Source organism: Rhinolophus sinicus, chromosome 17 (assembly GCF_057876585.1).
Source record: "Rhinolophus sinicus isolate RSI-liver-muscle chromosome 17, RSI-T2T, whole genome shotgun sequence".
In the NCBI taxonomy this organism is placed as follows: Eukaryota; Metazoa; Chordata; class Mammalia; order Chiroptera; family Rhinolophidae; genus Rhinolophus; species Rhinolophus sinicus.
In genome coordinates this window covers 86,878,267-86,904,133 of record NC_142517.1, presented here as the reverse complement: position 1 = coordinate 86,904,133, position 25,867 = coordinate 86,878,267, and the positions used below count along the sequence as shown (strand labels likewise).

At 37.0% G+C, this 25,867-nt stretch overlaps 1 protein-coding gene and 1 pseudogene across 3 annotated transcripts in view; both read left to right on the top strand.

The window, feature by feature from the left end:
* The window catches only part of HTR1F (5-hydroxytryptamine receptor 1F), a 121,155-nt gene extending 117,880 nt beyond the window's left edge, over positions 1 to 3,275 (top strand). For all 3 annotated transcript variants that reach the window (XM_074333290.2, XM_019745427.3, XM_088794054.1), the window contains exon 2: positions 1,329 to 3,275. In XM_074333290.2, the coding sequence (XP_074189391.1) occupies positions 1,329 to 2,472 (1,144 nt within the window). In that variant the 3' untranslated portion in view covers positions 2,473 to 3,275. The remainder of the gene's footprint in view (positions 1 to 1,328) is intronic.
* Positions 3,276 to 19,207: 15,932 nt separating this feature from the next.
* Positions 19,208 to 20,077, top strand: LOC109454639 (heterogeneous nuclear ribonucleoprotein A1 pseudogene; annotated as a pseudogene).
* The last annotated feature ends 5,790 nt before the right edge of the window (positions 20,078 to 25,867 follow it).

Below are 25,867 nucleotides of genomic sequence, written 5' to 3'. Positions count from 1 at the left end.
TACTAGTATCCCAAACACAAGTAGAATGTTAAATATGCTGTACTCTTGTTTTATAATACACACACACACACACACACACACACACACACACACACACACACTTCATAGGAAACATGTGAAATAAAAATATGAAGTATTTTAAATTATTGTTCTATGAGTTCCAACAAATGAAACATAACCATTTAAAGTAAAAAATTATTTAAGGAATGTGGAGGTAAAATAATAGTTATAACTAGTAATAAAGTTTCAGGTTTCCATTCTCTCTCTGTCTCTTCCTGAGGTATAGGGAATTGCAAAAGAATGACTAAAGAAACAGAGAAAGGTTGATGCAAAAAAATAAATAAATAAAACTATCTTATAAAAACAATTACTTATATTATCTTATAAACAATTTGATTATACTCTGATTGGTCTTATTTGACTTGTAATTAAGTAATAGCATGGACTGAAGCAAAAATTATGTCATGTTTGGAAGGTCTTCTTTCAAAAGTAAAGTTACATAGTCATTACCATGGTGACTTGTAAAGAAGAAGAATTTCCATTTCAGGGTGTATGCTATTATGAGCTCTCCCTCCTGGCAAATTCACCTTGTTAAGTGGGTCATTTTGTCGTATGTGTTATTGCAATAATGGGCAGGGTTGTCCAGTTACTTGACTCCAACTAATTCTATTTCATTTTAAACCAAATTAACTACTTATATCCACAAAGACTACTAAACACTCTGATAGATTCCTAATTTCATAAACTAATCATGGAATGCTAGCGATACACTAAAAACGTTTTATTTTTTATTTTCCTTTTTATAACCTTTATATCCTGACATAAAATGCATTAAAAGTTCCTTTACTCTCCACAAACCTGATGATAATGTTCTCAATGTAACTTTGAATTAAGAACAAAATTGTTCATGATATTTAATACTGCCTTTAAAATATTTTCTTGCATTATATAATGCACAAATAAATATTAATAGCATGTGCTTTTAAACTTTTTCTGCTGCAGACACAGAAAAACATAGGATTAATACAGTTTTTTAACGCAATTCTATAATGTAGAGATTTTACTGAGTAATAGTTTCGTTTACTCATCAAAATGATTTTACTTGAGCTGTATTTTAAGAAATGTTTTGAAAGTTATTATTTGTTACTGTTCTCATTGGTTTCTTAAATTAAATGAAAAGAAAAAGAAAATGAAATCTAAATTCATTTTTTCAATCCATCGAATATTCTGGGGAAACATACACATATATATTTCTTTTAAATTATTCTGAAAGGAAGAGAAAAATCTTTGAAGCATTCTCTGAACTGTTTTTTCCTTCTTTATTATAGGTATTCATCTTTCAACTATATTAATCTTTTAAAACAAATAAAAATGGATTTCTTAAACTCATCTGATCAAAATTGGACCTCAGAAGAACTGTTAAACAGAATGCCATCCAAAATTGTGGTGTCCCTCACTCTTTCTGGGCTGGCGCTGATGACAACAACCATCAACTCCCTTGTGATTGCTGCAATTATCGTGACCCGAAAGCTGCACCATCCAGCCAACTATTTAATTTGCTCCCTTGCAGTCACAGATTTTCTTGTAGCTGTCTTAGTGATGCCTTTCAGCATTGTGTATATTGTGAGAGAGAAATGGATTATGGGGCAAGTGGTCTGTGACATTTGGCTAAGCGTTGACATCACATGCTGCACATGCTCCATCTTGCATCTCTCTGCTATAGCTTTGGATCGGTATCGGGCCATCACAGATGCTGTAGAGTATGCAAGGAAAAGGACTCCCAAGCATGCTGGCATCATGATTGCAGTAGTTTGGATTATATCTATTCTTATCTCTATGCCTCCTCTATTCTGGAGGCACCAAGGAATTAGCCGAGATGATGAGTGCATCATCAAACACGACCACATTGTTTCTACTATTTACTCAACATTTGGAGCTTTCTACATCCCATTGACATTGATTTTGATCCTCTACTATAAAATATACAGAGCAGCAAAGACGTTATACCACAAGAGACAAGCAAGTAGGATTGCCAAGGAGGAGCTGAATGGTCAAGTCCTTTTAGAGAGTGGTGAGAAAAGCACCAGACTGGTCTCCACACCCTACACGCTAGAAAAGTCTTTATCTGACCCATCAACAGACTTTGATAAAATTCACAGCACAGTGAAAAGTCCCAGGTCTGAATTCAAGCATGAAAAATCGTGGAGAAGGCAAAAGATCTCAGGCACCAGAGAACGCAAAGCAGCCACTACCCTGGGATTAATCTTGGGTGCATTTGTAATATGTTGGCTTCCTTTTTTTGTCAAAGAATTGGTTGTTAATGTCTGTGCAAAGTGTGAAATTTCTGAAGAAATGTCAAATTTTTTGACATGGCTTGGATATCTCAATTCCCTTATAAATCCACTGATTTATACAATCTTTAATGAAGATTTCAAAAAAGCATTCCAAAAACTTGTGCGATGTCAACGTTAGTTTAAAGAAGGTTCATTATTAAAATATTGGGATTGTTTTGAGGTGAAGTAACTAAATGAATGCTAAATAATAAAACATTTAAACTTTTAAAAGGAAATAAATTGAAAGTGCCAAAACAATAAAAATGTAATTTATATTTTAATAGCAACATGAATATAAAATTTATTGATTTAAAGACATTTGTTTTGTCTATCATTCTAAAGTACTCAATATTAGAAAATAATTTATTGTTTATAAACAATATTTTGCCTATGCAATGTTCCTAGAAGGCTAACTGGAAATATATATGTGTGTGTATATATATATATATATATATATATATATATATATATATAATTAATAAAAGTGGTTTTCCAGGCTTATGTCTTACAAAATTCTGGAAGTGCTCAATTAACAACATACCTCCATCCATAATTTCTATAGAATCCTATTGTTTTATTATATAATTCTATTACTTTATAAAAAAGATATACTTCACCACAAAGCACACATTTCTCCTAACTAACCATTTTTGTCCCTTCTATATCTTACTCTGGGCAAAAGGGGATAGGAGAAGGAGTTAATAAGAACGCTCACTTAGTATGACTGGAGGAAACGTAAAAGTCAGAGATTGATATTGTTTTTGCATTTAGAGAGTAAAGAGTAATCATAAAGTGAGTTAGGCATTGCAAAATAATTTTAGATACTAAACTTGTGCACAGTTTTTTTTTATTAATATGAACTCCTAGAAGAATATTTGCTTAACCATATATTATCAACTCTTGAAATCAAAGCGTTACCCTAGTAGCAGTAACTCAAGGTGACGGGGGGAGGGTCGGGAGGGAAGTGTTATACTTGCCCCATGTTTATTTAGGAATCAAATTTAAGGCACTAAGTACTCTAAGCTACTCATCACAGTTACTATACTCCTAGTGTCTTTTAAGAACATACACTACCTTTCATTTCTGTTCATATTAATAAACTTAGTTGCTAACTAAAATGTCTATGGTACTTTGTACTTCAGCAGCTCCATACCTTGGATTTAAACATTATTTCCCTTTTATTAGAGAGCATGTGATAGAAACTCTTAGAACTTTCCACTGACTTCAAGAAAAATTCTAATTTTCCAATTGGTATAAATAAAAAAAGGCAAAAACTCATTATTACAAACTATAAACATGTATATATATATATATATATATATATATATATATATATATATATATATCTGTATATACAAGTATATATAAAATGATGATTATATATGTATATACCTCCCAATTAGTCATTCCACTAGTTCAGTGAGCCAAAGCAATCCTATAAGTTTCTCTTTCATATTTATATAGGGACTTGAAAACAATAGAATCATGTTTCTGGGAAGATCACAAACCACTTTTTCACCTATCATCAGCCAAGATCATCTGAAAAACAATACATTCCTTTTTAAAAGTTGCACCATTATGTGTATCCTAAACATTCTTTCTTGGTTGGGGGCTTAAGGTACATTATATCAATTTTTATGTCTCTACAACACATTACTCTCAATCTAACAAATATTTACAGTGTTCTTATTTTATACATGGTATTGAGATGGCCTATATAGAAGATACAGGAAATAATAAAATACAGTTTCTTCCCTTAACATGTTTACAATCTAAAACAACATCAACAAAAAATGAACACTATAATAGAAAAGGAAAAACAAAGATCTGGCATGGAAGTTGTTTACATAATTACTATGATGTTTCAAATGAAAAATTGATCACATCTGGTTGAGAAAAATCAGGAACATTTCATAAAGAATGCATCTAAAATGTTATTAAATGAACAACATTTTGGTAAGAGAATTGAAAGCGCATACTTCAGGTGGTGTCAGCATCAAGAGTTTAGGCTGCATCCTGTAAGGATTTCGTGGGGCATGTTCATGAAACAGCAATGAGTTTGGCAAGTATTTAAAACAACAGAAGAGATTAAAAGACAAATTGGCCATTATTGTGGCTGACTGTGAATGTCAGAAAAAGAAGTCAATTGTTACTTTGGTTGTTGTCTCTTAATGAGTGGTCACTGATGCTTTTTAGCAGAAAAATTACTATATATAGTAATTTATATATACAGTAATATATATATATATATATATATATATATATATATACACACACACATATACATATATGTATATATATATATAATATTATACACACACACACAGAGGGTGCCAAAAAATGTATACCCATCTTAAGAAAGGAAAAAAACTATTAAGATTATAATAAAATGAACAATGCTAGCATTCATTTGATTAATGCCATCTTTTGAGCAAACGTCATACTACACATTGCTACCATAATTCAATTCAACTTCAAAAAGTAATAGGTAGATAACATCTCTTAAAATGTGTATATTATTTTGGCACCCCTGGTATATATATTCAAGCAAAGAGGGTACTGGAGATAATGACTTCTTGTTAGAAAGCAATGGAATAATCGAGGCAAGAGGTGATAAAGTCCTGAACTTGATTCTGGCAATGGAAATATAAAGGAACAGATAGAAAATAGCATGGAGGTAGAATCTACAAGATATAGCAAATATGTTAATAAGTAGGCAGACAGACAAAAACACATGGGTCACTAAGATAACTTGTCCTCAACTGAAATGAGAATCTCAAAAGAAGGGGCTTATTGGTGAAATGATCTGATCGCTTCCATTTTGTTTACCGTTAAGCACATGAAAACATGTCAGAGCTCGCAGGCCTACTGAGCAGTCTGGCCCAAGTGAAACTAACAAGTTCAAGAGATTTATCAGAGGCTCCTACCACTTCTTTTGTCTTCTCTTTATCTCTTTCCAAAGGGCTCTTATGCGGTTTTGACAATTCAAAGCCTGCTCTAGTCCCTACCATTTTCTGCTTATTTCTGTTTCCCCTTCTCACCAAAATTTGATTCTGAGATTTATTCATCCAAAGGCATTCATAAAGTTAAAATAATCTGTTATATTATTTACACTCACATCAGAAATTTATATACAGAAGGTGCCAAAAAAAATGTATACACATTTTTAAAAAGGAAAAAAAAACTGTATTAAAATTGTATTACTCAGAATATACCAATAACAAAAGAGGAATACAAATCATGTGCATACATTTTGTTGGCACCCCTGGTATTTATATTGGAGGAATCTAAAGACACAGTCCATCAACCCAAAGGAACAAATCTCAAGCAGGATGAGGTTCATCCAAATACACATACTACCCTCTACTCTGAGTGGGGCTAAAACTCAAATCTAGGGAAACAACACTGTAAGTGACAAAGAAATCATATCTTCTTTCAGAGCTCTGAGGAGAGTCAAGTTTATTATTTCTGTGTGTACACAACATTTTTTAATCCAAAGGGACCATAGCCCATTGCAGGAATTATCACTTCATCTATTTGTTTCCCCCACACACTAGAGGTACAGATCATTCCATCCCTCATGAAGTAGACTGAGTGATTTCTTTTCAATATCTTTAAATAGTAGGTCATGTAGAACTAATAATTGACAGTTTGCACTTTCTTTGAAATTTATGAAGAACAGATTACCCATAACATGATCTCGTGTGGGAGACCCTGCTTGCTGTACCATTTGTCATGTGGGAGACCCTGCTTGCTGTGCCATTTGTCACGCAGGGCGGCCTGCGGGTTCTCTGCTCCCGCTCCCCACATAAAAACGCAGGATGTGGTGAGGCCAAAAAGGAACACCCACGGAGCCATAGATAGCGGAATCATACTACTACATTCTTGCTGGCGGCTGGGTTGGAGACACAGGAAGTAGGAGGCACACTGTTCGCAACCCTCACTGCACCACTTGCAGGCTCAGACACCATCTTCTTGCTAACCCCCATTTTTCGCTAGCGTAGCCACAGCAGTTATATTAGTGACCAATGGCTCACTGGTTACAGCTGATGGCCAACTAGCCACAGCTGATGGCCATCCAATCACAGTTGATGGCCATTTACTACCCGAGTGAGCACCTTTCCATGTGAGGCCGAGAGCCTGGAAACTGCACTCCTGGCTCTGTCCCCACACGTGACTTATTTCCCTGAATACATAGGATTTATGTAATGAAATATCATTTCAATAAAAACTTTCCAAGTTACTAAAAGTTGAGGAGTTTTACAGAAAAAATATATATTTTCACACCTATAACAAATGTAACAATATAATAATGTATATATTTAACTGATAAAGTAGAGGAAGAAAATATAAATATCATAGAAAGCAGTTAAATATGATGAACGTTAACTTTATGCTACAATTTAAAAAAAAAATAGCAGCACCAGAAAAGTAAGTGGAGGTTTTGTTTTTGCTGTGCTTCTTCTAAATATTTTCAAATGACGAATGTGCAAAAGGCAAGGACAAAATACCAAAGAAAAATAGGAAGCCAAACTACTAGATACTAAATTCAGCCCAATACTCTATCATTCAGCATAGTTATGTACAAATCATGTTTGAAAACCTACTTCTGCTAATGAAATATGGTATTTAATATAAGACTGGTGTAAGATTATGGATTGCCTACCTAAATAGTTTGTTTTGTTTCACAACAAACTCATGAGGTCAAATCCATAGCATGAACAGTTTATCCAGGTATTGGCAGTTGATGGGTCAGTCCTTATGTAAGATCAGTTTCCATTCTGAATCTCCAAAACTAATCTTCCTTCCCCTATTTTGGTGAACTTGACTTCCTCCCCACACCCCCATGTGCTCTAGGGTGTTCACGTTCCTTGCTTGCAAATGAAGAAAAGCTGTCTTGGGGCCCACTTCCACATTCTTGCTTATATCAGTTATATCACTTCCAAATTTAAAATTTCCCTTAGCAGACCACAGTCCCCATAGTTATGGGTTCATTCTTAAACTTGCCCCTCTGAACGGCGGGTTGGCTCCGTGGTTAGAATGCAGTGCTCATAACACCAAAGTCTCTGGTTCAATTCCCACATGAGGCAGTGAGCTGCGCCCTCCACAACTAAATTGAAGAAAACAACTTGACTTGGAGCTGAGCTGTGCCCTCTACAACTAAGATTGAAAACAACTTGATTTTTTTTTTTAAATTAAATTTATTGGGTGACAATTGTTAGTAAAATTACATAGATTTCAGGTGTACAATTCTGTATTACATCATCTATAAATCCCATTGTGTGTTCACACACAATGAAAACAACTTGATTTGGAGCTCATGGGTCCTGGAAAAACATATCGCTCCCCAACATTCCCCAATTAAAAAAATAATAATAATAACTTGTCCCTCTGTATCCAAGAGTTTTCTGTCAAAAATAAGTGGACCATTAATTGGAAGCTAATTACTAGGAAATGTATTGACTTGCTCAATCAAATATCATAAAAGTGGGGGTGTCATATGCTTCTTCCTGACATGCTTTCCTCTACTTCAAGGAATGAATAGTTTCTTCATGAATTTATGTAAGATCTTTTTCAGTTTACAGGTAGAGAATCAGGTTTACTGTAATGTAGTAGAAAGGAAACTTAAAGGATTTTTCCTTAATATAAAGTCCTTCAAAACTACTCCTTCAAAACAATTCAAAACGTGTCCACTTAAATTAATTTGTTTCTAATATGATCCTAATAACTAAAATGATTATATTCAGGCTTTTATTTTGCCAGAAACTATTCCTAAAAACAAGTTAATATTTCTGTCATGAACAAAATAAATGTTTTCTTATGATATTGTGATCATTTTTCTTGGTCTTGAGAATCAATATGCTTTCTCCCGTTATTTAAAATGAGCAATTGTTGAGAAAAATATTTCCCAACATTATAATAAGTGTTTGGTTATTGATATATAATATTCTCTTTGTACAAAACATGATAGTACTTGAAATCCACCTGGGAAGGATGAAAATTTTTTCAAAGAATTAACCTCTGGTTAGGCCAGAAATCATACAAATTCTGAGGGAAAAAATGTATAATGTTATCTTTATCAACAGCCACAACAATGTATCTAGTCAAAGCAGCCTTTCATTAAAGCTTGTGTTTAGTCACATCCAATTTCTACCATGGAGAATTTCCGCCTATGAAAAGGCAACAAAATGACCGTAGTAGTTTATGTAGACACTGCAAAGCTTTCTATATCTTTCTTCCTATGCTCTCCAATATCCTTTTCGTTATATTCTATTAATATTTCTGAACTATATATAATTAAAATTCAAAGTTGTGCTTATTATTATATCATATTTTATGTGTTTCATCATTACTATCACATAGTTGTAATACTATTACATTGCTGGGTCTGCTGCCTTGGGGCTTCACTCACCCCAACCCAATTAATAAAGGAAAATTTTACTCCTCCCTACCCCTTACCCCCCCCACACACACACAATAATTAATTAATTAGTTAATTAATTAATTAAAAAACTAGGATCACAGATCCCTTAGAATCTTAATCAAGCCAACCAACATGAAGAACAAATGGTCACTGTGTGTATGTGTGTGTGTGTGTGTATATGTGTGTGTGTGTATGTGTGTGTCTCACTTTGCAGATGTTAAGAAGGACTGAATTGGTATGAGCATGGGGAAGATCTCCACACTTAGCACAGCACATTATTGAACTTGATGATGAAGGAGGAAGAAGAGGAGGGTAATTCTTCAAAAGGAAGGAGGAGTAATTCTAATCTCAGATTTTTAAAAACTGATATGCAGAAGAATCACTGGAGATGCTGGTTACAAAGGCAGATTCCAAAGATTCTAAGTCTGTCAGTCCAGAGTGGAGCCCAAGAGTCTGAGTCTTCAGCAAGTTTCTGTTGTTCTAATGAAGGTGGAGCTCACAGCTTTTCCAGAGACCACGGAAAGTTCCTAGCTAGCTAGTTAAGTGTTTTGCGGGACATAGTTACAGTAAGTGAAAATGAAATTTTGTCAAAATTTCACTAGTAGAGTCCCACTCAGAATCAAGAAAACTACTTTGCTATTACATGAAAAGTGCCTAATGCAGAATTGAACAGAAGTAAAATATCACATCAACATTGCTGAGTGGATTATAAAGCATTCAGAGAAAAGACAATAACTTAAAATCTATTCTCAAGCATGGAGATCCAAGATGGTGAAGTAGACAAATGCTGTGCTTGCCTTATCCCGTGAACACATCAAAATTGCAACTAAATTATAAAACAATTAACCTGGAGAACCATCTGAAATCTAGCTGAACAGGTGTTTTTTATGAAGGGTACAAAGAAGAAGCCACAGCGAGACTGGTAGAAGGGGCAGAGACGTAAAACGAGCTGGTCTCAAACTTCCCAGTGGCAGTTGAAAATCGAGAGGGATAATCTCAGCCACAGAGGTTCCCCACAGACAGCAATGGACCTCAGCCCCCAACACCAGGCTCCCCAGCTCAGAGTACCGGTGCTGGGAAGAGGAACCCCCACAACTTCCGGCTGTGAAAAACAGTGGGAATTCTGATCATCTGGGTGGGACAGACGGCTGTGTAAAACCAGACATCCTTTAAAAAGGCCCACACAGGCACTCACCCTGGGCTTCGGCAGAGGGACAGGGACTCTGGGGGCATCAGAAACATATGGGGAGGGACCTAACTGTGTAACTTCGAGGTGAGGACTGAAGGAACAATCCCCATTTTCCCTGTGTGGGACCCTTCTCTCATGCAGCTGGCAGGCAGGCACCATCTTTCCTGTGTTGAGCCCGCCCCCACAGGCCATTCTGAATCTGATTGGCCTAGTGAGCTCCACTGCTCCACCCTGCTGACTCACTGAGACCCTTCCTACCCAACTTGCGTACCACAGGAGGCTTCATCAGCAGCTGAACCTTACAGAAGCTGGCAGGTGGCAGCAGGTCTTAGAGTGTCCTGGCTTTTTGCGGAGCTACCTAAGACCTGGCAACCATCTTCAGTTTGCAGCATGGCTTCTCCCATACACCTACAGGTACAGCAAGCACAAGCAGTGACCAACCATGGATTGCTTCGTAGCTCCTACCAGCTACTCCCCAGCCAGTCACAGGCAGTGGCTGACCTGGGCCTGCACCAGAGCCCCTCCCAAGAGGCCCCAGAACCAGCATACTTGGAGGTTGGCTTCAGACCACAGAAGACCAATTAACCCCACATGTGGCACACACAAAGGGCAGGCTAAAGAGGCACCAGAAACCACTGGGGGGAACACTGCTGCATGAGATAAGCCCCCACACAGCAGCCCATAGGCTATGGACATAACCAAACCCCACAGCCAGTGAGCCTGAGGAGCAATACCACCCACTGACATGCCAACAGCAATCAAGGCTCAACTATAACAGGAGGGTACACACAGCCCATACAAGGGACACTGCTGGAGCACCTGGTTCAGGTGATCAGGGACATTGTGGCACTGAACCCCATAGGATCCCTACTACATAAGGCCACCAGACAAGACTGGGAGACATAGCATCCCTACTTAATACATAGAAACAAACACAGAGAGGAAGCCAAAATGAGGAAACAAAGAAATACATCCCAAATGAAAGAACAGGAGAAAACTCCAGAAAAAGAACTAAACAAAATCGAAACAAGCAAACCTCGAGAGATAGAGTTCAAAACAATGTTATAAGGATGCTCAAGGAATTTATCTCTTCAACAAATAGATAGCAAGCACAAAAAAGGACATAGAAACCATAAAAAAGAGCCAGTCAGAGGTGACGAATACAATAATTCAAATGAAGATGCACTAAAAGGAATCACCAGCAGACTAAATGAAGCAGAGGATCGAATCAGCGATTTGAAAGACAAAGTACCAGAAAACACCCAATCAGAACAACAAAAAGGAAAAGAAAAGAAGAAAAACAAATAACTGAGGATCCTTTAACAGACCTTTGGGACAACATCAAACATAACAACATTCACATAACTGGGGTACCAGAAGAAGAGAGAAAGCAAGGGATTGAGAATCTGTTTGAATAAATAATGACTGAAAATGTTCCTAACCTGCTGAAGAAAATGGATATGCAAGCCCAGGAAGCACAGAGAGTCCCAAACAAGATGAACCCAAACAGGCCCACACCAAGACATATCATAATTAAAATGCCAAAGGTTAAAGAGAATGAAAGAATCTTAAAAACAGCAAGAGAAAAGCAGTTAGTTACCTACAAGGGAGCTCCCGTAGACTGTCAGCTGATTTCTCAACAGAAACTTTGCCAGCCAAAAGGGATTGGCATAAAATATTCAATGTAATAAAGCAAGGACCTACAACCAAGATTACTCTACTCAACTAAGCTATCATTTAGAATCAAAGGACAGATAAAGAGCTTCCCAGACAAGAAAAAGCTAAAGTTCATCACCATCAAATAAGCATTACAAGGAATGTTAAAGGGACTTCTTTAAGACAGGAAAAAATAAAAAAGGATACAAAATATGAATAATAAAATGGTAATAGCTACATATCTATTAACAATTGTTTTCAATGTAAGTGGATTAAATGCTCCAATCAAAAGACATAGGGTGGCTGAATGGATGTGAAAACAAAGCCCTTAAATATGTGGCCTACAAGAGACTCACTTCAGATTGAAAGACACACACAGATTGAAAGTAAAGGGATAGGAAAAAAAAGCTGAGGTAGCACCAAACAAAACAAACTTTAAACAAAGGCTATAACAAGAGAAAAAGAAGGACCCAGTAATCCCACTTCCTAGGATTTATCCGAAGAAACCAAAAAGGTTACTTTGAGGGCACGTGTGAATCTATATGCTCATTGCAGCATTGTTTACAATGGCCAAGAGGTGAAGGCAGCCTGGTGTCCATCGATAGAGGAATAGATAAAGAGAAGTTGGTACACATATACAGTGGAATATTGCTCGGCCAGGGAGGGAATGGGTTCTCATCATCTGCAGTGGCACAGATGGACCTGACCTGGAAGGTATTGTGCTGAGTGGAGTATCAGACAGTGAAAGACAGATGGAGCATGGTTTTGCGTGTATGTGGAATCTAAAGAACAAAATAAACAAAACAAAAACAAACTCATCGATACAGAGAACATTTTGATGGTTGCCAAATGGGAATGGGGTTAAGGGGGTGAGTGGAAAATGGGAAGTGATTAAGAAGTACAAGTTAGTTGTTACAAAGTAGTCATGAGATGTCAAGTAAGGCATAGGGAATATAGTCAATAATATGGTAATAACTATGTACGGTGTCAGATGGGTACTAAATTTATCAGGGTGATAGATGAAAGGGGGCTTAGAGGAGATGGTAAAATAGTTGAAGAGATTAAGAAGTACAAATTGGTAGTTACAAAATAATCACGGGGATGTAAAGTAAAGCATAGGGGATATAGTTGATAATAATTACGTATAGTGCCAGGTCGGTACGAGACTAATCAGGGGGACCTCTCTTAGTTTATATAAATGTCTAACCATATGCCATACACCTGAAATTAATATAAAATACTATTGAATGTCAACAGTATTTGAAAAATTTTAAAAGGGGGGGGAGGTTAAGGGGAATAAAAGGTTCAAATTTCCAGATAGAAAACAAATAAGTCATGGGGATGTAATGTACAGCGTGGGGAATATAATCAATAATACTGCGATAGTATAGTACGGTGTCAGATGGTTGCTGGACTTACCATGGTGATCACTTCTTCTGGTATATTCATGTTGAATAACTACGGCACACACCTGAAGTGAGTATAAAATTGTATACTAACTATATTTTTTAATAAAAATCTTTTTAAAAATCTATTCTCAATCAGCATATTATTTAGACTTTGGTAGGGCAAAGAATAAATATTTTTCATCACATAAGAAGCAGCAATTTAGAGGAGAGAACTCTCTAGATTTGAAATCAGAAAAAGCTAAATGGGAATCCTGATTCTGCTAATCATGAACTTAATGCAAGTTTTATCTATCCCACTTTCTTCAGATTAGAGCTGAAAGATTAAGGAGCTAGAGTAATATAAAGCAAAACCTCTTGAAAAACACTAAAGGACTACCAATGTAAATTAGTATTATTATTAGTAGGAGTCTTCTCTCTAGCAGGGCTGGAATGAGTCAGAGTGCACTGACATGGAACCTGGTTCTCTGCACCTTGCACTGCCTGTTTCTGAGTCTGGAGAGAATCAAGTTGTTGGTGGCCTCCTTCTCCCAGCTCTCCCTGCAAACTCTATCCTTAGTGAGCTGTAACTCCCAACAACCTTACCCGCAGCTACAGAAATGCCGCCCTGGTAGGCACTCACCAGACTCTTCCTTTGCTCTATCCTCCCATTTCTGTTAGTATTTTTATCTTTCTAGAAGGATACCATGCAATCCTTTTACCCTATTAAAATCATAACTGCAATTATTCTGGCATTAATTTCTCCTATCGATATATTCAGAGGTGATTTCCCATATATTTCAGGATTAGTGTTGTATTTCAGTCCTGTAAATACTAAAGGGGAAATTTTCATTTGAAATGAGAATTCTCAGTTGATGAAAACAAAACAGGAGACTTAATTTTAGGCTCCACTGAGTGTAAGAAAAAAACACTACTAATTTATATAAGAATATTAAAATATGAAAAAAACTACTCAATAATGGCTCCCTATTGCTTATTACATTGCATCCAAACTTTCTTGCTTGCCTTTAGGGTCTTAATAGTAATAACAAAAGATACCACTCTCTAGAATATTTATTTATCACTGTCCCTACCCCCAACAATGCTCTCTTTAATCCACTCCCTCCCTTCTCTGTCCTCACCATGTGCAATGCTCGTTCTTGTCTCCATTGCTATTATTTTGCTTTTAGTTTTTACCTCCCACCTGAAGTGCCCTCCATCTGCTTGATGTTTAAGTAACCTATCCTGAAAAACACAGGTTAAATTCCATTTCTTTCTTGAAACTGAAATTGTCTCTTCAATATTATGAAGATACAATGTTATCTTCAATAATTCCTTGCCTGTTTTTAATAGCGCTAATTTCTTCATGAGTGTTTGGTTTTATACCAACTAAAGATAATAATGCAAGTTACTTAAAGAATATATGTTATTTTTCTTTCCTTCCATACCTATCCCAAATATTTTTGAGTACTGGTCTCCTTCTCTAAGTGAGCCTGGTCCATTTCACTATGTTCTAGTAGTAACTAAAATATAGTTACAGTTGATTTATCTTTATTCCTAAATTTAATAAAAAGAAATACAAGTGAATTATTATCAGGAAGGAAACTGAGAGGTAATATTATCAGGAAGGATACTGAGAGGTTTTATAAATAATAGAAAATTACTCCTTATGTTTTGATGGTTAGGGAATATCTTACTGGCAATGACATACATGAAATTCATAGAACATTAATTTTTGGAAATATTTATGCATAATGATAAATTTCAATATGCGGGTTGGCAATTATACATTATAAATCATACATGCACTATATAAAATGCTTTAAATTGCCTATTTCTAAAGATAATACTTTGATTGCTATTCTAAAACAGATATAAATAAATGTACTTGGTCATGTTAGAATTCAGTGGCTGGCTTCCAGTCCACCTGTTGTGAAATCACTCCTCTTCATACACCCTTCCTGGCCCCAGTCCCTTGCTGTTCCACAACTTGTGTGTGGATGAAAAGAGGATATCATTTTTGAATAGGAAATATCTCTGCAGATAAGTAGAAAATAAAATATGTTCCTCAGCTCAAAAGGAACAGTTCTTAATTCCTGAGGAATACTAGAAATCATTCTGTATATTTTTTCAAAGCTAGAGAAACATTTCTTAGCATTTTCACTTAGCTCAAGCATCTTAAAAGACGTAATAAGTAATTGGGACCCACACCTACTCACCATCCTGTATAACTGCGGTACAAGCATTCTTAGGCTGACCAAACAGAGAAATACCAACCCTTTAAAACTGCCCAACTCTGTAGCAAGCACCCAAGAATCACTCCAACGTGAGGAACACAGTGTATGAGCTCTGGCTACTGAACGGAACTTGTTCTCCACAGGCCTGTCTGTCATGGTTGGCCCTTCATCCACAAACTTGGTTCTAATTAAAAGGGGGAATAAAAGGTTCCTCCTTAAAAGGGGGAATAAAAGGTAAATGGCAAGTTTACATTTTTGTCTCTTGTGTTTTCATTTATGCCAATGTTTCAAAATATAAACCTGAACTCAGCAATGACTTTTTGTGTTAAGCTTGATTTTATTTTCTGTTATATCTTCCATCAATCTAAAAGTTTAAATACTATCTATTCTACTTGCCATACATACACAAAAATAACTCCACTTGTAGGTGTATGCATGTATTAAGGATCTTCTGCCTTTTCCCTGTTCTCATAGTGTGTCATAAGCGAAAGATCTAGAGGCTTGGGTTGGATAATCAACTCTTATACATATTTGTATTTGCCACTGAGTAATGGCTGAACTAGAGTTGTATATGTACACTATTAAACCTGAGCACAAACTTTAAATGTATTTTTTCTCAAAATTTTCCATTGATGAAAAATAATACAGTTATTATCTTTAGTAAAAAAAGACATGGAAAACCACTTACGTTTATTTTAACAGTTTTAATAGCAATTGCCTAAACTATAGAAAATGTTCAAATATTAATTTTAACAGTCTGTGAAGTATGGAAATCTACAGTTTGTTGCTATTAAATACACATAGTAAAATGTGAAATAAATCATATTCTTTAAATAATGAGTATTGGCTTTAACTTAATGATCTCAAAATATTCTATAGCATTCTGTTGTTTTTTATTTAAAAAACTACACAAGGAGAATAGAAATATGCCACAGACATAGATGTTAAGTGTCTAAATGTTTTTCATAGCGTTTGTGGAATACTGAACTATAAAATGAGTCTCTCTTATTTGACCATATAACCTACAATAATTTCACTTCTGGTCCTTCACCTCACTGCATTTAAACAATTTACATTCTTACTTATAAAACTCCATTTAGATCAAAGACATTTCCTTTTATTTTCCTGAATGAAAAACATAATCAGTAAAAATTAGTTACTGAGAAATACTGTTAATAAATAACATTCAAGTGCAAATGGGGAGTATTCAAACAGTGGGAGTATTCTTCATCCTTACACAGTTTTATTCTGACTTCCAATCTTTTAAGTACAGTTTTGAGTGTAATCACATTGAATTATGTATTAGATTCTAAGAAACAGCTTCTTTCAACTTTCAGCCCTCAAATAAATCTTGATAAAGACAAAGTGAAAGAAGCGTTGGCATTTAGAGGACAAGAAAAAAAGGTTATAGTGCCGGTTAAATAAATTAGGGTTACACATATACTGTAGAGAATGATATGTCATCATTAATTATTAAGGAAACTACGTTAGAAGGAAACAGTGTATGTGTGGTGTTTGGGGGGGTGGGGCGGGGGTAGGGATCCTTTGCACCTATTCCCTAATACTCCTGAATGGGTGGGTAATTGTACCTGGAGAGATGTGAATTTGTTTGGTTTTATTTGTTTCTTCTTCTCCTCTTCTCTGCCCGTCCTCCTCCTTCTTTTGATTTTAATATCAATTTAGTATACAGGGCTGTAATTTAGATAGCGCAGTTTTGGAGAGTTCCTGCGACTTGATTGCTGAGATGTCAAATGGAATCTGGAGCCAAAGGTCTAGCTAGCTAGCGTCTCTCTGCAGACCTCAGACCCACAACACAACCGCATCTGCCCCCTTGCGTTCGCTTTGGGGGTTGGTCTCACTCAAAGAAGTTGGTTTTGATCAAAGGAGATCGCGGGGTTGGAGTTGGAGCATGCGCAATCACAGGAGCCCAGCCGGTTCCTTGAATACGCTAATCTTTGCGCTTCGCATCAGCGACAATGTTCATGCAGAATCACTTAACAGTACAAAGGCCGCGGTATTTATTGCCTACTACTCAGCTTGAGGTAACCATTTTACCACACAGTGAATCTTTTTTTTTTTTTTTTTTTTTTTTGAGTTTTTGGAGCAAACTGTATCTTGTGCTTTGTCAACTTAACTCAGCTGAATTTGACATTGTGAGACCCGCACAATTGGAATACCACGTTTGCCTGTGTGCATATGTAGAAAGATACACATATCACGTGTTGACACGGGTCTTAAAGGATCTTACAAGTGTCAACTAAAATAAAAGCTTTCCAATTAACTAAAAAAAGACAACAAAGCCTTGCTCAGGATTTACAGCATGGGTTTCTCTAGCTCTTTTCCAAATATTTGGGGGAAAGAATAAGACAAAGTATTTCTTTGCTTGTTTTCTTTCACAAGTTCTAAAACTCTCAATGTCTTCAAATATAACCTCTATTCCATCTTCTCTCTTTCTCTCCTTCTCTCGCTTCCCTCTCCTCCCTTCTTCCACCCTCTTCCTCCCCTCCCCTCCCTTACTTCTATAATTCCAATTAGATATGTGTGAGATATCTTATTCTGTCCTTAATGTCTCTTTATAGTTTTTACTTCTTTCTATCTCTGGATGTCAGTTATAGACAATGTGGTGTAAACCACCCATTGAGTTTTAAATATCTATTAATATTTCATTTCTAGAAGTGTTGGGTTTTTGTGGGGACAGAGTCCCAGAGAGCAGTTACCAGGCTCTCAGCCTCATGTGGAAAGGTGCTGGCTTGGGTAGTAGATGGCCATCAGCTGTGACTAGTTGGCCATCAGCTGTAACCAGTTAGCCATTAGCCACCAATATAATTGCTGTGGCTACGCTAGGGGGTTGGTTGGTGGTGGGTTGGCAGAGAAGCAGACAGCGGATTGCAGCTAGCAATTGGGTTGGTTGGCAGAGAAGCGGATGGCAGGCTGTGGGTTGTGTGGCTTCTGCTTCCTGTGTCTTCAACCCAGCCGACAGTGAGAATATATTGGTATGACTCCCCTATCTATGGCTCCGTTGGTGTTGCTTTTTAGCTCACCACATCCTGCATTCTTGTGCGGGGAGCGGGAGCTGAGACCCTGCATGACGGTTTTCTTACACATCTATTTATCCTTTACTCATGATTTTATGCCCTTTTGTATTTTAAAACATTTTAAGCGAACTTATTTTTATTTTTATTTTTTCTGTCTAACAATTCGTGTATCTGAAGACTTTTGAACCTTTATGTTGTTTTTGCTTGCTCTCCTTCTTGGTGCCTTATTTCGCTATGTGTTTATTGACTTTTTTTCTTTTTTTTTTCTCTTTGAGTTTTCATTTTCATGTGAACTTTTATCTGTGGAAATTCTTTGAGCCTATGATAAGGTGGATTTCTTCATAGGGGGATTAACATTTGCTTCTGTTAGACACCAGTGGACATTATCAGTGCTGTATTAATTTAAATTATTGACTTGAAGTTGTTTGCTTCCGTTTGTGTGTGTTTCATAATACCAGTGGATGTGAATTCAGGATACAAACTTAAATGGAAGCCAGACTGTGGTTATGAATTTTCAGGAAAAATCCTTTTGCAATGTTCAAATTTCAAGATGGGCAATTTTCCTTTTTGAGTTCTATATTGGTGTCAGGATGTATTTCTAGTTCATTTTTAAACTGGAGTATAACACTTTAGGGTCCAGTTTTATTTAAATGGGGTTACCTAATATAATCGCTAACTTGAGTGGGGTAAGGGCTCTGTCTCCCATCCCTGAAACCTTAAAAATTAATGCTTGAGATACGTTTGTTAGATCGCTCCTTTCTATCGGTGGACGCCACCGAGGAAGCATTGTTCAAATCTCCCTTCCCGTGATCGTCATGTCTATAACTCAAAGTCTCCCAAAGAGTCTGAACAGATGCGGAAGCTCTTCATTGGAGGTTTCTGCTTTGAAACAACCGATGAGAGTCTGAGGAGCCATTTTGAGCAGTGGGGAACTCAGGCTGTGTGATGATGAGAAACCCAAACACCAAGCGCTCCAGAGGCTTTGGGTTTGTCACCTACACTGTGTGGAGGAGGTGGGTGCAGCCATGCAGGCAAGGCCACACAGATGGAGGGAAGAGTTGTGGGACCAGAGAGGGCTGTCTCAGGAGACGATTCTCGAAGACCTGGTGCCCACTTAACTGTGAAAAAGATTTTTGTCTGTTGTATTAAAGAAGATACTGAAGAACATCATCTAAGAGATGATTTTGAATAGTATGGGAAAATTGAAGTGATTGAAATCATGACTGACCGAGGCAATGGCAAGAAGAGAAGCCCTGCTTTTGTAACCTCTGATGACCATGATTCTGTAGACAAGACTGTCATTCAGAAATACCACACTGTGAATGGCCACAACTGTGACGTAAGGAAAGCCCTATCTAAGCTAGAGATGGCTAGTGCTTTATCCAGTCAAAGAGGTCGAAGTGGTTCTGGAAACTTCAGTAGTGGTCGAGGAGGTGGTTTTGGTGGGAATGACAATGTTGGTCGCAGAGGAAACTTCAGTGGTCAAGGTGGCTTTGGTGGCAGTCGTGGTGAGGATATTATGGTGGTAGTGGGCATGGCTATAATGGATTTGGTAATAATGGAAGCAATTTTGGAGGTGGCGGTAGCTGCGATTTTGGCAATTACAACAATCAATCTTTAAATTTTAGATCCATGAAAGGAGGAAACTTTGGAGGCAGAAGCTCTGGCCCCTATGGTGGTAGAGGACAATATTTTGCCAAACACGAAACTAAGGTGGCTATGGCTGTTCCAGCAGCAGCAGTAGCTATGGCAGTGCCAGAAGGTATTAATTACTGCCAGGAAACAAAGCTTAGCAGGAGAGGAAAGCCAGAGAAGTAATAGGGAAGCTACAGGTTACAACAGATTTGTGAACTCAGCCAAGCACAGTGGTGGCAGGGCCGAGTTGCTACAAAGAAGACATGTTTTAGACAATACTCATGTGTATGGGCAAAAAATTCGAGGACTATATTTATGACTAATTGTATAACAGATTATTTTAGTTTCTGTTCTGTGGAAAGTGTAAAGCATTCCAACAAAGGGTTTGAATGTAGTTTTGTTTTGTTTTGTTTTTGTTTTTTGTTTGTTTGTTTGTTTTTGCACCCATGCTGTTGATTGCTAAATGTATTAGTCTGATCATGATGCTGAATAAATGTCTTTAAAAATATATAATAATGCTTGAAATCAACTGAGCTCACCAGTGCCATTAGGGCAAAAAGCAAACCTCAGTGCTTTACTTACCTCTCCGAGTTCCTGTCAGTAATTTAATTTAGACCTAAGTAGTACTTACTTTTTTTGTGTGTGCAATATTTGCATGCATTTAAGATAATTAAAATATTTTTGCTCAGGAGTTTTAGTTGTTTTCAGCAATAGGATCAGTTCAAGTACTTAGTTCATCAGGTGATTATTATTGTTACCAGTAATGGAAATAAAATTGCTGTAAATTTGCTTTTTCTCCTGCATTCATTACAATTATCTCAAGACTTTACTCCATTTTATTCTATTTTTCCCCTTGCTATTTCTGATGTTACAACTTATTGTTCAATCTACAACTATGGCTCAGTTCTCAGATTGTTTTCTTATCTCTGACATTTCCTTTTAACCTTTTAATTCTAATCATCATGGTTTTTAGAGTTTCGTTTTGGGGGTTATTTGTTACTATGTCACTGCATAGCATAAAATACTTATGGGGACTCTGCCTCTGTAGTTTGAGTTATGCTTACTTGCATACTTTTGAATATTATGAACCATAAATTCTCTACCTTTCTTTCTTGTTTCCTTCCTTCTATTCTTTCCCGTTTTTCCTTTTTCACTCTACTATAGTTTCATAATTGCCATGTGATTAGTTTTTTACCTTGATCACATTTATCGTCAGGTATTACTGCCCAGCTCAAAACAGTATTGATTCACTTCCCATCTTATCTGTAACCAAACATATGAGCAAACAGGGATAACTGGGGTGGAGGCTGAGCATGCTGGGATGGCAGAGGTGGAGCACTGCTGTGGAGGTGTGCTACACCTCCTGGCGAGCCAGCATCTGAGTTCTTTTCTGAGGTTCTATCATGAGGAGATTCTTGGATTGGCTGTCACTCCTACGTTGCACAATTCCATTAAAGATATTAAGCCTATAGGCTTCTTATCTCTTCTGAAGTTAGGGTTGTATTACAGTGGGTCTCTCCTCATTTTTCTCAGGGCTACCTACTTAAGTCCTCAGTCCACATATTTCCAAGTTAGAAGATGTAAGTGAGAATTTTCAGGATAATCTAGACTCAGTTTTCCCAATAATTCTTGTGGAAGGTGAAGACAAGTTTAGAATGTGTAAAACAGTATAATAGTATTTTCTGTGTCTTGCTTTGACCCCATTTCTTTATGGCATTAGTTTGTGACCCTTTATTTGTTTTATTGCTCCTGGTAAGGTATACCCTCCTTCACCTTTTGTACTTATTTATTTGATCATTGACTTAGTTATTGGGGAATTTTGCTTCATTCCACTGTCCTTAGCTAAGTAAAAGTTACTTTACAAATACCATCCTGCAATAAAAATTATTCTTTTTATGAGTAATTTCATTTTAACTAATTAGGTTTCAATAATATATATCTTTGAAAGATAATGTGCATATAACAGGAGTAGTTATTCTGTGTAAATTATCGCTACCCATAGAAAACACAAGTAGGAATGAAATACAAGATAATTATTTTTGTTGGAGGGGCTATAATTCTGGGTGCCAGACTTATGTGATAGTCTAATAGCAGAGGACAGTCTATAGAGGCAGTGAGCAGGTCCTTGTTGTCTAGAAGAAAGATCTAGATGTATCAGAGGAATAAAGTATTACCAAAAATAAATTTGACTACTTTTTCACTAATAACCAGCCTGCACTCATTTTTATTTTTGATAAATGAGCAACAAATATCTTCCTTATGTCAAGAAAATCTTTCAATGTCGACTTTAATGTAAACTAACATGCACTCTTTATTCATAATCAACTGCTACTACAAAGCCTGAGGTTTTGCACTGCTATTTGCTGCCCTCTGCAGGCAAACTTAAAACTCACAGGTGATGTTGGAATTCTGGAAAAAATACCCTATATTCTACAAAAATTTAATGGAAACCTAAGCTAGAGAGGAATTGGGGGGGAGAGGGGCTGTGGAGGAGTTCTCACACCCTATGTCGGTTGCAAAAGCCCTGTAGGAAGAACTCTATGGTTTCAACAGAGCTCTATGGGTGTAACAGCCTTTCCCCTTCACTTCCTCTCCCCCCCAGTAAAAGTGGCTTTCTTTTTCTCCTTGGCCCTTCTTCGTGCACATGGCTCACTATGTCTGCACATACCAGATTGCAATCCTTTCTTTTTCTAGAAAAAAATCTTTTTGGTGACAGATTACCTAGTGAATTTTTGTTTATGGTCAACAGTTCCAATATAGATGTACGTAAGTGAACTTGAAACAAAAATGCTCAAAGTATTTCTGTCTCATACATGCCATGTGACTGTGAAGTATTACTTGTTAGATGGCTGAGAAATGGAGACCTATTGTGAAGAGCTTAGCGTTAAAAGGGAAAAAGAACTATGCTTGAGGTATTAAGTTATATGTTGGTTTGATTTTTATTCTTAAATAACAGCGTAGTTGAACATATGGGTCAATATGTGAAATATTACTTGATACTTTTTTTCCCTGCATTTTTTTATTAGTTGACCCTCCTTCATGTAAGGAACTTTTTCTGGACTAACTGCTAAGTGTTGGCTTTCAAGTTCAAAAACCTTGATGCAAGTATAACATAGAACAAATTTTAAAAGATATTTGCCTCATTCAGTCCCTACAGTGATTAAATTGCATAGTATGTGGGTGGATAATAGAAAACCTAGAATGTACTGAGAGAACGCTGAAAGTGAAGAATTTCTCCGTCTACTTTCCTCCTGGGACCCTGATCTAAGAGTTCCCACAGAATTTTCTATTCCAGAAGAGTGCAGTAGCAATCTCTTAAATATAGTTGCATAGGATATGGGGGTGGAAATGGTATGACGCAGGCCCAATGAACATCTTGCAGCCTGTGGTGACATGGGAGTTCTCCCCAAAGATCTCAAATAGGATGGAGAATTAGTCGGAGGAAGGGACATAGGGATGGAGGGAGGGAGAGCGAGACTGCAAGAGCACGCACGAGAGAGAGGGAGAGAGAGAGCGAGAAAGAGAACCAGCTGCCCTGCAGTGGCCCTTAGGAATGCAAGAAGACACTACATCAGATCACATCTTGATGTTGATGTGAGCATGGAAAACGAACACGTGAGTGCCATATCCAATGAGTTACAGTTCAAATATTACAACACAGCTTTGAGATAAATCAAGCAAGACAAGTAGATGTACTTTCTCAAACCTAGGAAGAAACAGTGAGGGCAGATTCCGAAGTTGAATAAAATGTGAAATAACTCAGAAATCCCTAGAGCAATAAAGTTTATTGGAAATAATTAAGCTTAATCCTTCAAACAGAATAGGCTCTTAAGACAGATTTCATCCAGATAGAAGAAAAACAAAGTCACATTTTTCACACCAGCATCTGTGATTGGAAAAAATCAACAAACAATGGAAGTTTTAAAAGAAGTTTTTGAAGACATCTCACTAGTGCGAGGACTTGACGTTTGTCCATTCCTCACTAGCATCTTACTCTCTGTTCATGCTAGGGGTTCAGAATTTCTCCTCTTCGGTTGTCCCTCTAGCTCCTCTTTTAGCTTTTCCAACTATAAAGCAGCAGGACAGATAACATATCGGTTTTATTATTTCTCTCCAATACCTACTATGGCTTCTGGCTTATGGTACATGCTCAATAAATATGCACTAAAATGAAATAATTAAAAGAAAAAACTAGATGACTAAAGCTCAGATGAGAAACCCCTCTTTTGTGAGAAATGCAGAACTATGGCAAGATATTACTTTCACCTTTTCCTTCTCATTAATGCACTGTGAATAAATATTGTGGATATACTTAACTTGGCATGTGACATTTACTAGGACCCAACTTGAAAATTATAAGATACCCACCATTTGTCAACACAAAGGACTGGCAGATGTTATCCTTGTCTTAGACTTGTATTTTAAATGTTAACAATTCACTCTTCTCTTTTGGATGTCCCTCTCATCCTCTTTTTATCTCTCTAGCTTTGCATCACTAGGAGTGGGAAAGGGGCTAGAGATGCATTCATTAAACAAAAAAATAAGAGGACAAGTTCCAAATTAACTTAAGTTAATAGCTTGGTATTTCAAACAAACATTGTTGTTTGCTGCCCCTTGCTGGTAAGATAATAAAAGTGCTAAGTCACATTTTGAAAGGTAGTTCTTGGCACTGAAATCCTATTTTACAGGAAATAGCTCCTTTATCACAAGTGGTATATAAATTACACAAGTAAATTGTCTCAAATACTAAACACCATATGGGAAGAGTCCCTTAATTAAAGGTAGTTGTTTTCTGGCCTTCAGTTTGGATACTTGTAGAGAAAAGTTAAACAGGAAAAATCATAAAACAAACCCCATATATAAAAGGTGCTCTCTCTTACTTGAAAGTTATCATTGGCAACAAATACTGTCAGTTGATTTCCTTGAAGTGACAATCTTCTTTCATTCATTTCTTTTGAGAAAATATCTGCCAAATGCTCATATCTGAATAACCATTGTTTGCCTTGCAGTCACTCTCTCAAGTAAAAACTGCATTCCATGAAAAGCAGCAGCTAATTCAGGTTGCAGCTGAAACTAGAGCCCAAGTGCTTTTCTCAAGATAACCATCATAATACTTCATAATTCAGCAAAAGTGCTTTATGCACACTTCCCATGTCATCACACAGAACACTAGAAAGGAGCAGGCCTGAACTGCTGGGAAAATGCTTTAGCAGGTGCTTTAGAATAAACCACAGAATTCCGAGGACTTCCGGAGCCGTGGGGGTTGGGCCTCTGAAGGCAGAGCCAGCTGTTGGGCTGTGGTCTCTGTTAATGGTTAATGAGCCCAGGGATTCCAGTTATTAGAATAATGTTCTTCTACCTCCAGTGCCAGGTTGGCTGGCTGTGGAGGACTTTAATTTGGGCATGAAATGGCCAAGCCTTTACCAAGGAGGTGATCCAGAACCATAGGTTAACAACTTAATGTGTGGTTTCCACTGTTACAGTTTCAGTAAACAGCCTAAGTCCTGGGGCTGGTTTAAAATAAGCAGCCCAAGGCAGAGAACAGAAAGCACCTAATTCTTGATAAACGTGTAGACAAAATGATGGATAAGTAAATAATGCTGAGAATCTAGTCTAAAAGGGAAGGCAAAGTTGGAAATGGAAAGTAAACAATGAAGTCACAAGTCGGTATAGGGGCGAACAGACAGAAGGAGGAAGCAATGTGTGTAAAAGCTGAAGAAATAAAAGCCTCCAAAAGCACAAGAGTTCTGGCAATCCCTTCTGTGTGGCACCTGGTATGTGACAAGGGACTTAAAGGCAGCTCCCTAAAGGAATTGTGCAGGGCCATTGGGGACACCTAGGCGGGAAACAAACTATCCAAAGCAAAAAGGAAATAGGATCAGAAAAAGAGTGTCCATGCAGGGACTCTAGTCCTGCTCCCCACACAAGAACACAGGATATGGTGAGGCCAAAAAGGAACACCAACGGAGCCAT